Here is a 12,152-nt window from a genome sequence, read left to right on the forward strand (position 1 = left end):
AGCTGGGACAGAGCCAAGCAGCCAAATGGGTTATGGTGAGACAACCCATGGACCGTCAGCAAGAAGCCACTTCTACACTCAGGAGGGAGAGCCCCCGGGGCCACCAGCAGCAGGTGGAATACGGCAGCTCATCCAGAGCAAGCTGGAGTCACAGAAGAGCAAGTAGCAGCTAGAAATGCAGCTGCCTGAGGTCCCAACCCTGCTCCACAAAGATGACCAGGGGAAGGATCAGGAGTGGATCTGGGGGCAGAGGCGCCTGAGGTGGACATAAAAAGCAGTTACAGAGCAAAAGTAAATACAAAGAAAGCTCTCCTCTCCTAAAGCAAATCAGCAGACTTCTTCACTGCTGGGCTTGTCAGAGCTTTAATATGCTGATTGACTTGTAAGTTTCAGAGGGCAGGAGGATATAAATGATATTCTCCATGATCATCTTCTGCAGAATATTTTGGAAAAGCAGTGTTCCATGAAACACTATTTGGAAAATGCTGATCTGGCCAATGTGCTCACATTTTACAAAAAAGGGAAGATATTTTACAAGGAAAGAGACCAAGAAATTCACTTAAGTGGCTTGACCAAGATACCATAAAAAGGGATAGCACTAAGACTAGAGCATAAATTCAAGCTTCCTAAATCTTGATCATGCACTCTTTCCTCAATTCTATATTGAATTGGCCATAAGCACTTTCCAGCACCATCAAGAAAACCAGCAACTCATCCATTCTAGGAGCCAATGAGTCATTTTGGTGGTATAAAACCACCAGACACCATGGAAATGGCATACAATCTGCTGTGTTAGGTCAATGACTAACCAAAGGCACCAACACTGTGAAAAAAGAACAGATAAGAAAGAGGAAATAAATGCAATGGAGTTGCTAAATTTACTAATGGGAAGAAAAGGGAAAAGCAAAAGAGAAAGAGGGAAACCAACCTCCACTGGGGACGACTTACATCCCTGAAGCTATGCTGGAGTCCACATCTTATAAGGAGGACGCAAATGTGCACGCGTAACAAGAGGTGTCAAACACCCTCAATTAAGCAAATGAAATAGCCAAGGTGCTGGATTTGTGGGAGCAGTTCCCAAAGCTGGTGTTAGGGGATTCCACCCTACACAGACCCCATAAGAATGCAAAGGCCTGTTCCATGGCCCCCTGGGAGAAACGCAACTCTCCAAAGGTCTTTAAAGCACCTATTTCCTCTTCACCACTACCTACCCTGAGTCTTAGTCCTACCCTGTGGTATCATTTCACTTAGGGCTTGAGAAGCTTCTATCCTACCAGTGGGGTACTTAAACCACAGCACATCCTAAGTCAGAGGTTACTAAAGCTAAATTTCTCAAGCCCATTGATACCGCCATGGTCCCAAGATCTCCCCTCTTTTTGAGAGGTTTCATTATGGGGAGCAGGGGGACTTAGCTAGTATTCAGTGAGAAAATACCCCACTAAAATGGAGAGTTGCAGGAGGAGAGTTGAGGAGAATTTATGAAGTGTCTCACCTGTATAATGCTTATTAAAAAAAAGGCCCACAAGTTCCAGAAACACCTCAAATGAGTTATTTGTTCAATAACAATCTTTCAGAGTTCTCTTTTCTTATTTACCATTAATCTGTGTAGCCCTATCTCATAGAAAACAGTTCAAAGCAAATAAGCCTAATCTATATATCACTTTACAAGGATCTCTGGATTTATAGAGTCTCTATTAATTTAGTGTTAATCTGGTCTGAACAGTTTCTCCTGAGGAAATCTTTTAAGGTCCCCTGACCTGCCTCTAGGGCCAGTAAAACATTTTTGTGAGTTTCTCAATCCAAAGCACACTAAGTTCTAATATGTTTTCAGAAAGGAAGGAAAAATACTTCATCCTTCTCCTAACCACCCCCCAAATTTCAATAATTAACAAGCACAGAATTCCTATAATTCTTGTTCATTCTTCAGGCTTATTTGACTCCCCCAAATCCTGCAGAGCATGGATCAAACAGGGCACAAGCCAGGGAGAAATTTAATCGCTCATATCTCTGCCTAAGGGATTGTCTAGGTACTATGGTGACAGACACCTCAATGAAAGTATGTGGAGGAAAAAAGATTTTTAAACTCCCAGACTTAAAAAAAAAAAGGGGGGGTGGGGGAGGGATTTCTAATGGATTTGGGGTCAACACACAGAAGCACAAAATCAGGTCTTCAGAGTCCATCGAAATTACTTATTTATATACCAATGTGGTAAGACCACAGAAACAAAACATTATTCAACAAAGGCATTTTATTTTTCTCCCCCACAAACTCTGCCTATTTGGGGACTTTTCATATTCCCATTGATTTGTTTTTCTGGTTACATGTACAGCTTCTCCACAGAAGAGTTTTAGGGCAGTGAAAGGACTCTGTATGATACTGTAATGATGGATTTACGCCCTTATACATCAGTCCAAACCCAGGGAACACAGGACATCAAGAGTGAACCCTATGGCGAACAATGAACTCAGGTGATCAAGGTAGGTTTATCAAGTATAACAAATGTACCACTCAGGTGTGGGATGCTGACAGCAATTGAGGCTATTGTTATGGGGGCAGGGAGTATATGGGAAATCTCTGGACCTTCCATTCAATTATGCTATACACTGCTAAAACTGCTAAAAAAAAAAAATGTATTTTTTTGTTTTAATGCACAGCTTCTCTGTTAACTTACTCTGACATGGGAGTGTTCAAATAAAATCCAGAAAAAAACAAAGTCAAGTAAAACTCTTAGTCCCTAATTCTGTAGTTGACAAAGCTCTATCTTTAGAATATTTAAATGTGATTCATAGATTTGAAAGAGGGAGGAGAAAATAACTGGTCTCGGGGATTTAAGCAAGCCCACTTACATAAATCTCCCAACCTAATCAGCACATAAAATAGCTCATGCCGATGATATGGTTAGTTCACACTCTGCTGATACACGAATCAGAATTTTTTTGCCAGCCCATGTTCATGTACAGGAAACCAACAAGACTGTAAACACAGGAACAACAATCAACACACACAGATGTCTAAGGCTGGAAGTCACATTCTGGACAAGGTGAAAAGGGTAAGTGGCAGGAGAGTCATCATAAGGATCGAGGCGGATATCAAAGTTCAGTGTGTAGAAGGCTCAGGGCTTGGTTCTGCTCTGGAGACACTGTTTTCTGCCTGCAGTCAAGCTACGGCACTCACCCACCCCACCCCCACAGAGCTCTCTGATGATGAGAAAACAATCTGAACATCAAATCAGCAATATGAAGCAAGGACATTTCAGGCCTAGGACAATCCCAACCTATCCAGCAGGATCAGTAATCAAGGGCGTATGCCCAGGAACCTGAAAGTCAGGAAGGCTCTCCCACTCGGAACCAGAACCTCATTCTGCAAAAATGTTTGAAGGACAGTCTTCTACCCAGTCATCTGGGACTGGGTTAGAGATAACAAGACCATGGGGACCCATCAAGGAATTACCTGATGTCATTTAGATATCATTTCTATTATGGACCCAATCATTTTAATAATGGACATGGGAAGGGCAGGAAGAGACTCAGTGCCTGCAGACATCAGTGGAACAATGCCACTCACGGCAACCTGGTTTTCAACTCACTTTCAGAGCAGAGAACAATTCTTCGGGGTCTGCAGTGCTTTGGCATGCCAAACAGGGGATATTTATAGATATGCATGGCTTTTTCTTTTCCAAAAGCAGAGTTCTAGGAGAGAACGCTACCCACGAAGAGAAAAACCCACAAAATTCCAGATCTGGGCTTCCCCACCTCTCGCCCAGGGCAGTGCTTTTACATGCTTTTGTAATTTCTCCTTAATTATCCACTCCTGCCTGACCAATGGCCCTACGGCCCTATTCCTCTGGTGCATTAGGATCTCTTTGTGGTTGTCCCTCAGCCTTAAGATAAAACAGCAGTGAAGAGGAAATGGTCCTGAATAAATCAAACAAATTTAATACAAACATAAGTGACTAGATGATATTCAAAACCTTTAAAGCTCTAAATTCTATGATCTATAGATAACAAATTTGCCAATAATCCCAAACTTCTGTTAATGATAGTGAAAGCCCTGCTTTAAAATGGGGTATCGGTTGCTTGGGCTTGTTTCCCCAGATAAAACAAGGTTATGGAAGGGAGCCATAGTCCCCAGCCAGCTCCAGAGTCTAACTTTACACATAGAGGACTGAAATACTACATATTTAGAGTGGGGGGGGGGGGGGGAAGAGAAGAGAATATTTTTTTTGCTAAAGATTTTATTTACTTGAGAGACAGAACACAAACGGGTGAGGGGCAGAGAGAGAAGCACACTCCCTGAGGAGTAGGGAGCCCAATGCGGGGCTCAATCCCAGAACCCTGGGATCATGACCTGAGCCGAAGGCAGACGCTTAACAGACTGAACCACCCAGGCACCTAAGAACAGTATTGTGAAAACACTAGTAACTGAACAAAAAACCCAGTCAACTTCAGTGAACTACAGTTTCTTATTTCTAATGCTTCCAGTGGAAGATGAGCAGGTACAACGGAGTTCTGAGAATTTCTGGCACTCTCAAAAATTTCAGAAGGGTGATGGCCCTGGTTCTTTAGTGAGTCTAGTTTTTATGACAGTGAGAATGGTTTTCCTTCTCTTTGATATAACTGTCACCACTTTCCTATCTTCCAGGTAAGACTGGAGCTATTTTCTGGCTTACCAGTTTCCAGAGGACAAGAGTTGGAAGGGAGCACGGCCAACCATGGTGTTAGAAAGTAAGGATAAAAGGAGAGAATACGCTTGAATAAAAGCAGCTGAGCTGTCATGATGGAAACAGAGAAAGGAGGCATCAGCTTTTTTGTGAGGAACACAAGTCGGCAGCTGTACCCCATACCAGGCCCTGGGTGACACCCTGTGGCCAAGGCAGCCATATTGCCTGGCATCTGGCTGGGTTGGGCCATGGCCACAAGGAGGGTGGGGACAGAAAGGTTAATGTGTAACAGCTGTTTGCATACATGAGGACTCTCAATTGTTCATCTCTCCGAGAGTTTCTACATTGATTTCTACTCCCTTTACTTGGGTATTTATGGAAGCTTCTTGTCAGGAACACAATCGTCTGATTAAATTCCCTATTGCCTGCTTTCTTTCCCACTGCTGGAAGCACCAAATAGGATGTGACTAAAATTCGAACAAGAGGAGAGAGGGGAAAGGCAGGACAAGGCTCACAACAGAAAAATTAAGAGAAAGCTGTACTGGCTTTATATTAAGAAAAAGCATTCTATGGACTAATTCATTTTCAAATACAGGATGGGAGGCAGAGAGCGAAAGAGTTATGAAAAATTAGAGAACGCTGGTGAATCATCCAAGAAATTTTACCCTCTTCGTGTTCCTTTTCTGTTTTTGTTTTTTTTTTTTTTTAAAGATTTTATTTATTTATTTGACAGAGAGAGGTAGAGGCACAGCGAGAGAGGGAACACAAGCAGGGGGAGTAGGAAAGAGAGAAGCAGGCTTCCCACCGAGCAGGGAGCCCGATGCAGGGCTCGATCCCAGGACCCTGAGATCATGACCGGAGCTGAAGGCAGTCGCTTAACCAACTGAGCCACCCAGGCGCCCCCGTGTTCCTTTTCTAACTCCGTTCCTTCAAAAGAGAGTGAGGCAGGATCACCGGGAAGTCATCTTCGAGAGTCTGCTAACCACCTATGACGCCCAGCATGCAGCCACCCACCCCCATATTCAAGTAAAATACTACTTTGAAATCCAACATTTAAAGTCACTCACCTCTGAAAACAGTGAGGACATGTTGAATATTCAAGTGCTGAACGTTGTTGACCTGCTCGCCTCCCCCCAGACACAGATTTTTTTTTTTTCTATCAGTAGGAATCCTTCCTCCATGCTAATCAGAGGTAAGCTTTTAAGTAGAGGAACTAAGCATGATTCAGCACATTTAAAAAGGATTTATACCCATTTTTAGAAGGACAACCAGAGGAAACACCATCTGAAGTCTAAACAATGATATCTGCTTGCCCTTTGATCTGAGTTTAAGAACACTTTGTACAACTTTTTTTTTGTTGTTGAAATACCACTGAATTTCACATTTACTATTTGAAATTTCTTTAGAACATCCACTGCTCCTTTGAACCACACTCTTGCAACCAAATTCTCCAAATTATATTTGCTATGAGTAGCTTGCAGGCAGGGATTTATTTTCTGCTAACAAAAATCTTCATAAGTACAGGCAGCCTCCACGAAAAATAGTACCACTGATCCTATGTTTATGAGAAAAAGACAGTACAGTGTATCTGGTTACAAATACAAGTAGGGAGTATTCCATTTTTCTTCTAATTTATGTTTCCCAAGGGTAATTTTGTTCAGAAGATTGCCAGTATTTTTAGTACAATAAGTTTCTTGTTACTTGTACTAATACATACTGATTCCCTTTTCTGAGCATATTTTGAGTTTTATTTCCTCTTTACCCTAGCATCTAGAGATCAACACCTCATTAATTCAAAATAAATGAAGTCTGAAATGCAGAGATTTAAAGAAAAATTTTGCACTACTCTCAAATGTGATGCACATTAGAAATATACATATGGGTAACTAATAAAAAAACAGGTATATTAATAAAGCATTATGATATACATCGGATACCATTAACGTCCATGTCCTAAATGTCTTTACTTTAAATGTCTTTGACTTAACAGAACTCAGGTATGCCATTTCTAAGTGATCAGATCTTCCAGATCAGTGAAATATGAATTTTAAATGAAGGATAGGTCTTTTTCATTAATTCAGTCTTTATTAAGCACCTTCCATGCGCTCAGCATGATATTAAGACTTAGGTTTCAATGGTGGATAAAGGCCTGGTTGCCTTTTGAGGCTGCTACCCAGAGGGGTGACATGTGAATAAGCAAATTTTAAAGAAAAAAAAATTATACACACACACACACACACACTTTGTGATAAGTGCAACCAAGGGAATAAGCAGCATTCTGTGACGGTAAAGAAGGGGGGGGGGGCGGAGCACTCTTTGATATAGAGGGGTTAGAGAAGGCTTTTCTAAGAAGGTGAATTTTAAGACCTAAAGGATATTTCAGGATACTTCTCCAAGGTCACCAAATTGGCAGTCCTGCTTATTAGACTGCCAAGACATTTTTAGCATTAGAAAACAAGAAGAAAATGGCATCTGGGGGCCTGATTGAATGCAGCCGCTCTGCCAGGCACCCTGCGCACCAGCCCGTCAGTGCTAAGGAGGTTACACATCTCCAACCTATTCGCCCAGAGAGAGTTTCAAATAGTCAACATCAACAGTAGTGAGCTGGTTGAATAACCAGCATTTGGGACATGTGGGAGAAACCTAATTCTGTTGATTCATACTTCCTAATAGCCACTCCAGCTGAGAAGGCTCAGCGTGTTTCAGATGTATTTCATGAGTAAATTATTCTCCCTGGGGGGGGGGGGGGGGAAGAGGTTTACAACTATGTATCACTTTCTCTTACACTTTCAGTTTATTTATCTAACTCACTAGGTGTAAAAGTACTTGAAAACATGTATCTTTCTGCAGGTTCTTTAATGAGTCAGGTAATGCAGCCGCTAACATGCCATGGATGTGGAAATCGGCAGAATTCTCCAACATCCTTAGAGAATCCACATTGCTAAGCAATTACTTTCTTCAAATGAACTGTCTTTAAGCTCAGAGCTAGGATAATCAGATTTTATCACATTTTAGCCTCTCATTCTGAAATCCTCTTTCCTACTGCTAAATGGATTAAGATTAAATAGAATTGCTGGACTAGCAGGTGGCATGGCTTGTGACTTGGATTCTACTTACCTGAAGGTTTCCCCCTAACTGCCCCCGTGGAGTCCAAGGCTGGACCTACAGACAGTGACAACTCATAGTCAGAAAGCCCCATGCTATGACAGCGGTGGGGCCTGGGGCAGAGTTTCCTACCCAGGAATCTCTTCCAGTTCCACATCAGCCTGTCCCAGACCCAAGAGGATACTCCTGTTGAATTCTCTTGGAAATTTTTCGGTGTTGTTTTTTGGACCTTGAAGTTTCCCTTATGAGAAATGTAAGTTAAATCATCCTCTTAGCAGAATTGACAACCAGCTTCAAGCAGTGTGACTCAGAACCAATGTGTACCTGTAGACCAAGAAAGGTCAGACAAGCAAGGAACGAGGAGAATTTAGAGGTCACTAAACACAGTAAATGTCACCATCCTTTACAAACCTAGCCTGAAGCCAACCCTAACAATTTCAAATATCACTTCAGGCAGTGGTTTCCAAACACTGGATTCACATGAAGAACTTAATTTAAAACTACGGACACCTGGCTTCCACCCCACACATTCTGATTTCATTGATACGAGGTACCACCTCAGCATCTGGGTTTTTAAAAGCCCCCCCGGGTGATTCTAATGTGCAGCAACATTCCAGAGCCACTAACATAAAGAAGCATTGCTCTTAATCTCTCACTGGAATGATCTGATTTCCTTCAGACATCAGGATCATGTCAGTGTTTCTTGACCATGGTGGCATATTAGAAAAACCAAAGACACTTAAAAAAAAAAAAAAAAAGATGCCAGAGCCCACCCTCAAAGACTCTGACTTAACTGCTCTGGGAAGCAGCCCAGCATCCCTTAGTTCTTTAAGTGTCCACAGGTGATGCTAATGGACAGCCAAGGTTAGAACCGTGGTCTAAGCCCAGGCATGGTTCTCTGGAGACTGTAAATGATTCTCCGTGAAGGAGCCGGAAGTGCCATTCATCCTCCACTTTGTCCAGGTTGGGACCACCCCAAGAGGCAAGGAAACATCTCCCCAAGGCTGTCGGGAAACAGGGGAGGGGGGTGGCAAGAGGTGGAATTCTACTAAGCGAGAAGCAGCACGGAAGTTAGAATGAGGAAGAGCGCTGGCCCTCCCCGCTACCCCTCCCCTGCAAACTTTATTGACGGCAATGAGAGTCCTTAGAATATTTCCTGGAGGTGCCTCAACCTTGGATTTGGTTCCAATAAATGGTGAAAATTCTTATCCAATCAGAACTCCTGGCCCTGCGAGCAGCAATAGATTGGCAGGCCTTGAGCCTCCACTCCCTGTGAGATTCTGTTTCATGAATTTCCCAGGAGGATTTCTGCACCAGTTGGATGCCAATCGGACCTCCCTCTTGGGCCCCCACTCCTTCCTTCCCCCAAAGCCCAGCAGAGAATCATCTCATAGATACAGTTGTAAAGAACTCGCTTAACTATTTTACATGGTAATCATTCAAGTAAATAATGTCCAATGCAGACACCTTTGACGTGGCTTTGACAAGTGTCTGGTAACCCACTTTGGGGCCTGGGCAGGGCCACGCGTCTCACACGGGAGGAAGTCCGCGGAGACCCACCCCTGGTGTGGCTACGGCGCCCCCATTTCTCCCCGCGGAGAACTTGTCCCCTGCAACCCTTTGTCTACTAAGCTGAGTCAGTTTATGAATGAAGAGTAGCACAAATCAGAGGCACTGATCCTGAAAAAAAAGTCTTCCTTACACCGTTCTCATTTACAGATGAGAAAACTCCGGGGGGGGGGGGGGGAGGCTATGTGACTCCGTCCGGGTTTGCCACAGAACATTTGTGGCGGAGCCCGATTTAGCCGCCCTTGAATTTCCATTCTGTTGCCTGGCAACCAGTTCAGACCAGCTCAGCGCCCAACCCCGGCCCCTAACCCGCACCCTTTCTCTGCCCGTGCGGCTCGGGGCAGCAGTGATCAGAAGTTCAGCCTTTGGGGGCACCCGCCAAAGGCATGTGAACTAGGATCCCGGATGGGTTACCCCAACTGGGCTGGGGATCCGGTCCCAAACCCGCGCGAACCCCGTCTGGCATGCCTTCCGAGGTCCTTTTGGCACCTTCCTCTGCAACCCTCCTCCCCCAACTCCGTGGATACCACTTAACACAATCACGTCAAGTTTCCAAAGTTCTCCGTTGCTATCAGATTCCCTGAAAGTCCCGGTGGAGAAACTGGCACTCAGAGCTTTAAGGGTGCAAAAGAAATGAGGAGGGGAAGGAGTGTTGAAGAGCCTTCGCCTTCCCTGCTGGCTACACTCGGGCGGGACTTTTCTGCTAAAGTCGAGTTAACCTGGCCCCGGCATTACTGGAAAAAGCGCGGGGTACGCTCGGACGCCGCAGTCCGAGAGTCCGAGAGCCCCACGCCCCGGCGCGCCCCAGCCCGCCCGCCGCCTCCCGCAGCCCCAGCGCGCAGCCCGGCCTGCCGCGCGGGGAAGCGCACGTGCAGCCCACCGCGGCGCAGGTGGCGGGAGCGCAGCCCGCGGGCCCTCGCGTCCCCGCCGCGCCAGCCGGGCCCCGCGTGCCAGGGGCTCCTCCCCCCTCTCGCCTCCCTCCCCGGGCCCGGGAGACCGTTAAGGGGAGAGTGTATTCGTCGTTACGCTACCCCAGATCCTTACCCAGGTTCACAAAGCTCATGACCATGTCCGCGTCGTTGAGGAAGGCACTGTCCTGCGCGCTGGTCAGTGGGGACGCGCCACCGCCGGGTCCCGCGGCCAGGAGGCTCTTGCTGTTGACCGGGGGCGCCGCGCCGGGGGGCGGCTGCCGGGGCTGGGACGAGCCGACCGCTCCGCGGGGCCCGTGCTGCCGCCTCTCCTCATCCGACGCCCAGTCCTCGTCGTCGGCGGCGGCCAGGGCGTTGTACAGATCCAGCATGAAGAGGGGCGCAGATTTTAGCCGCCCGGGAGGGGGCTCCCCGCGAGGCGGCTGCTGCGGGAGCGCAGCGGGCTGCGGCTGCTGGAGGCCGTGCAGGGGCCGGGGCCGATGCGGGAGCCCCAGCACCGAGAGGATCTCCTTCTGCATCTCGCGCTTCTCGTGCGTCTTGAGCCGCCGGTAGAGGAAGCCGGAGGAGGAGGACTGCGGCGGCGGCGGCGGCGGCTGCTCCGCGTGGCCCGGGCTCCCGCCGTCCCCCAGCAGCGCCCCCCCGCCGGCAGCAGCGGCGGCGGCGGGCAGGGGCGGCCGCAGCGGCGGGGGCCCGCAGCAACTGCACAGCAGCCCCCACCACCAGCACAGCCACTGCGCCCTCCGCCCCAGCATCCCCGCCCGGCCGGGCTGGCCCCGCGGGCCCCGCGAGGCGTGGAGCGGCGGAGCGAGGCCGGAGCGCGGCCGCTGTGGCCCTTGGCGTGAGCAGCCCCCGCCACCTCTCGGCGGGCTCGCTTCCCCTTCCTGGCCCTCAGTCCTTATCTCTCATCGTCCTCTGGGGCGCCCCCAGTTGCCCAGGCTGGAGCGGAGGCGAAGGGGGAGATCACCCGGTGAACCACTTGGAGGGGAGCCCCAGACTCTGGCGCAGGGCTCTAGAGGCGCAAGGTCCAGGCCAGGTGCGTCCGAGTCCCGGCTGCGCTGCAGCCGGCGCCCTCGCCCCTGGGCGGGTCACGGCGCGGTCACTCTCGGGCCTCGCTGCCCGCGCACGTGCGCTGTCCCGCGCCCTCCCGGGCGGCTGAGTGGGAGCCGGGGCGGCGGGGAGGCTCACCAGCTGGGGGAGATGCCCGGCATCATCCCCGCGCACGCCTCTCCTTGGCTCGCACGGCCGCCGCGAAGTTTACTCCGCGGTGGGGCCCAGGCTGTGGCGACACGGCGTCCCGAGATGCCAGTCTTCTCCGCGAGGCTTAACTTCCTTCCCGCTCACAAACTCCGCGCCCCTCCGCCCTCGGGCACTGTCGCTCCCCCTCAGAATCTCGGCGCGCCGCTCGACCCCCCAAGCGGAGGCGGCAAGGATCTTGCTTTCCGTTTAGAGCTCTCCCGGCTGCCCCGCAAACGCCGCTCGCAGAGGGGACCGGAGGGAACAGGACCCGCGCGCGGAGCAGTGACCGCGGCGACGGCGCGGGAATTCGCAGTCTCCCGCCTCTCCGCGCTGCGCTCCCCGCAGCGGCCAACGTGGGCTTTCTGGTGCGCGTCTCGCTCAGGTACCGCACTCCAGCCCCCGAGAGTCCCTGCCCTCCTGGGTAACAGACAGGCTGGCAGCCAATGGAGAGGCGCGTCTCGCCTGTATTTAAATAGGCCCGCCCCCTTCTTTCACCCTCCCTCTCCAGGGAGGCGTTGCCTCGGCCGCGCGTAGGTTTCAAGTACCGAGGATTCTTGGAGGCACCCAAAGTCGGCGCGAGGTAGCAAAGGCGAAGAGGTCATCGCTAGTAAGGACGATCGATACCCTAATGTAAACCTGTCTCTTTTACAAT

At 48.8% G+C, this 12,152-nt stretch overlaps 1 protein-coding gene across 1 annotated transcript in view; it reads right to left on the reverse strand.

The window, feature by feature from the left end:
* The window catches only part of BMP6 (bone morphogenetic protein 6), a 155,880-nt gene extending 143,982 nt beyond the window's left edge, over positions 1–11,898 (reverse strand). Inside the window, exon 1 of the mRNA XM_045866398.3 lies at positions 10,380–11,898. Within this exon, the coding sequence (XP_045722354.1) occupies positions 10,380–11,016 (637 nt within the window). The 5' untranslated portion in view covers positions 11,017–11,898. The remainder of the gene's footprint in view (positions 1–10,379) is intronic.
* Positions 11,899–12,152: the final 254 nt, after the last annotated feature.

Source organism: Mirounga angustirostris, unplaced genomic scaffold (genome assembly GCF_029215605.1).
Source record: "Mirounga angustirostris isolate CCGP_5_RB_7025 unplaced genomic scaffold, mMirAng1.0.hap1 SCAF_8, whole genome shotgun sequence".
In the NCBI taxonomy this organism is placed as follows: Eukaryota; Metazoa; Chordata; class Mammalia; order Carnivora; family Phocidae; genus Mirounga; species Mirounga angustirostris.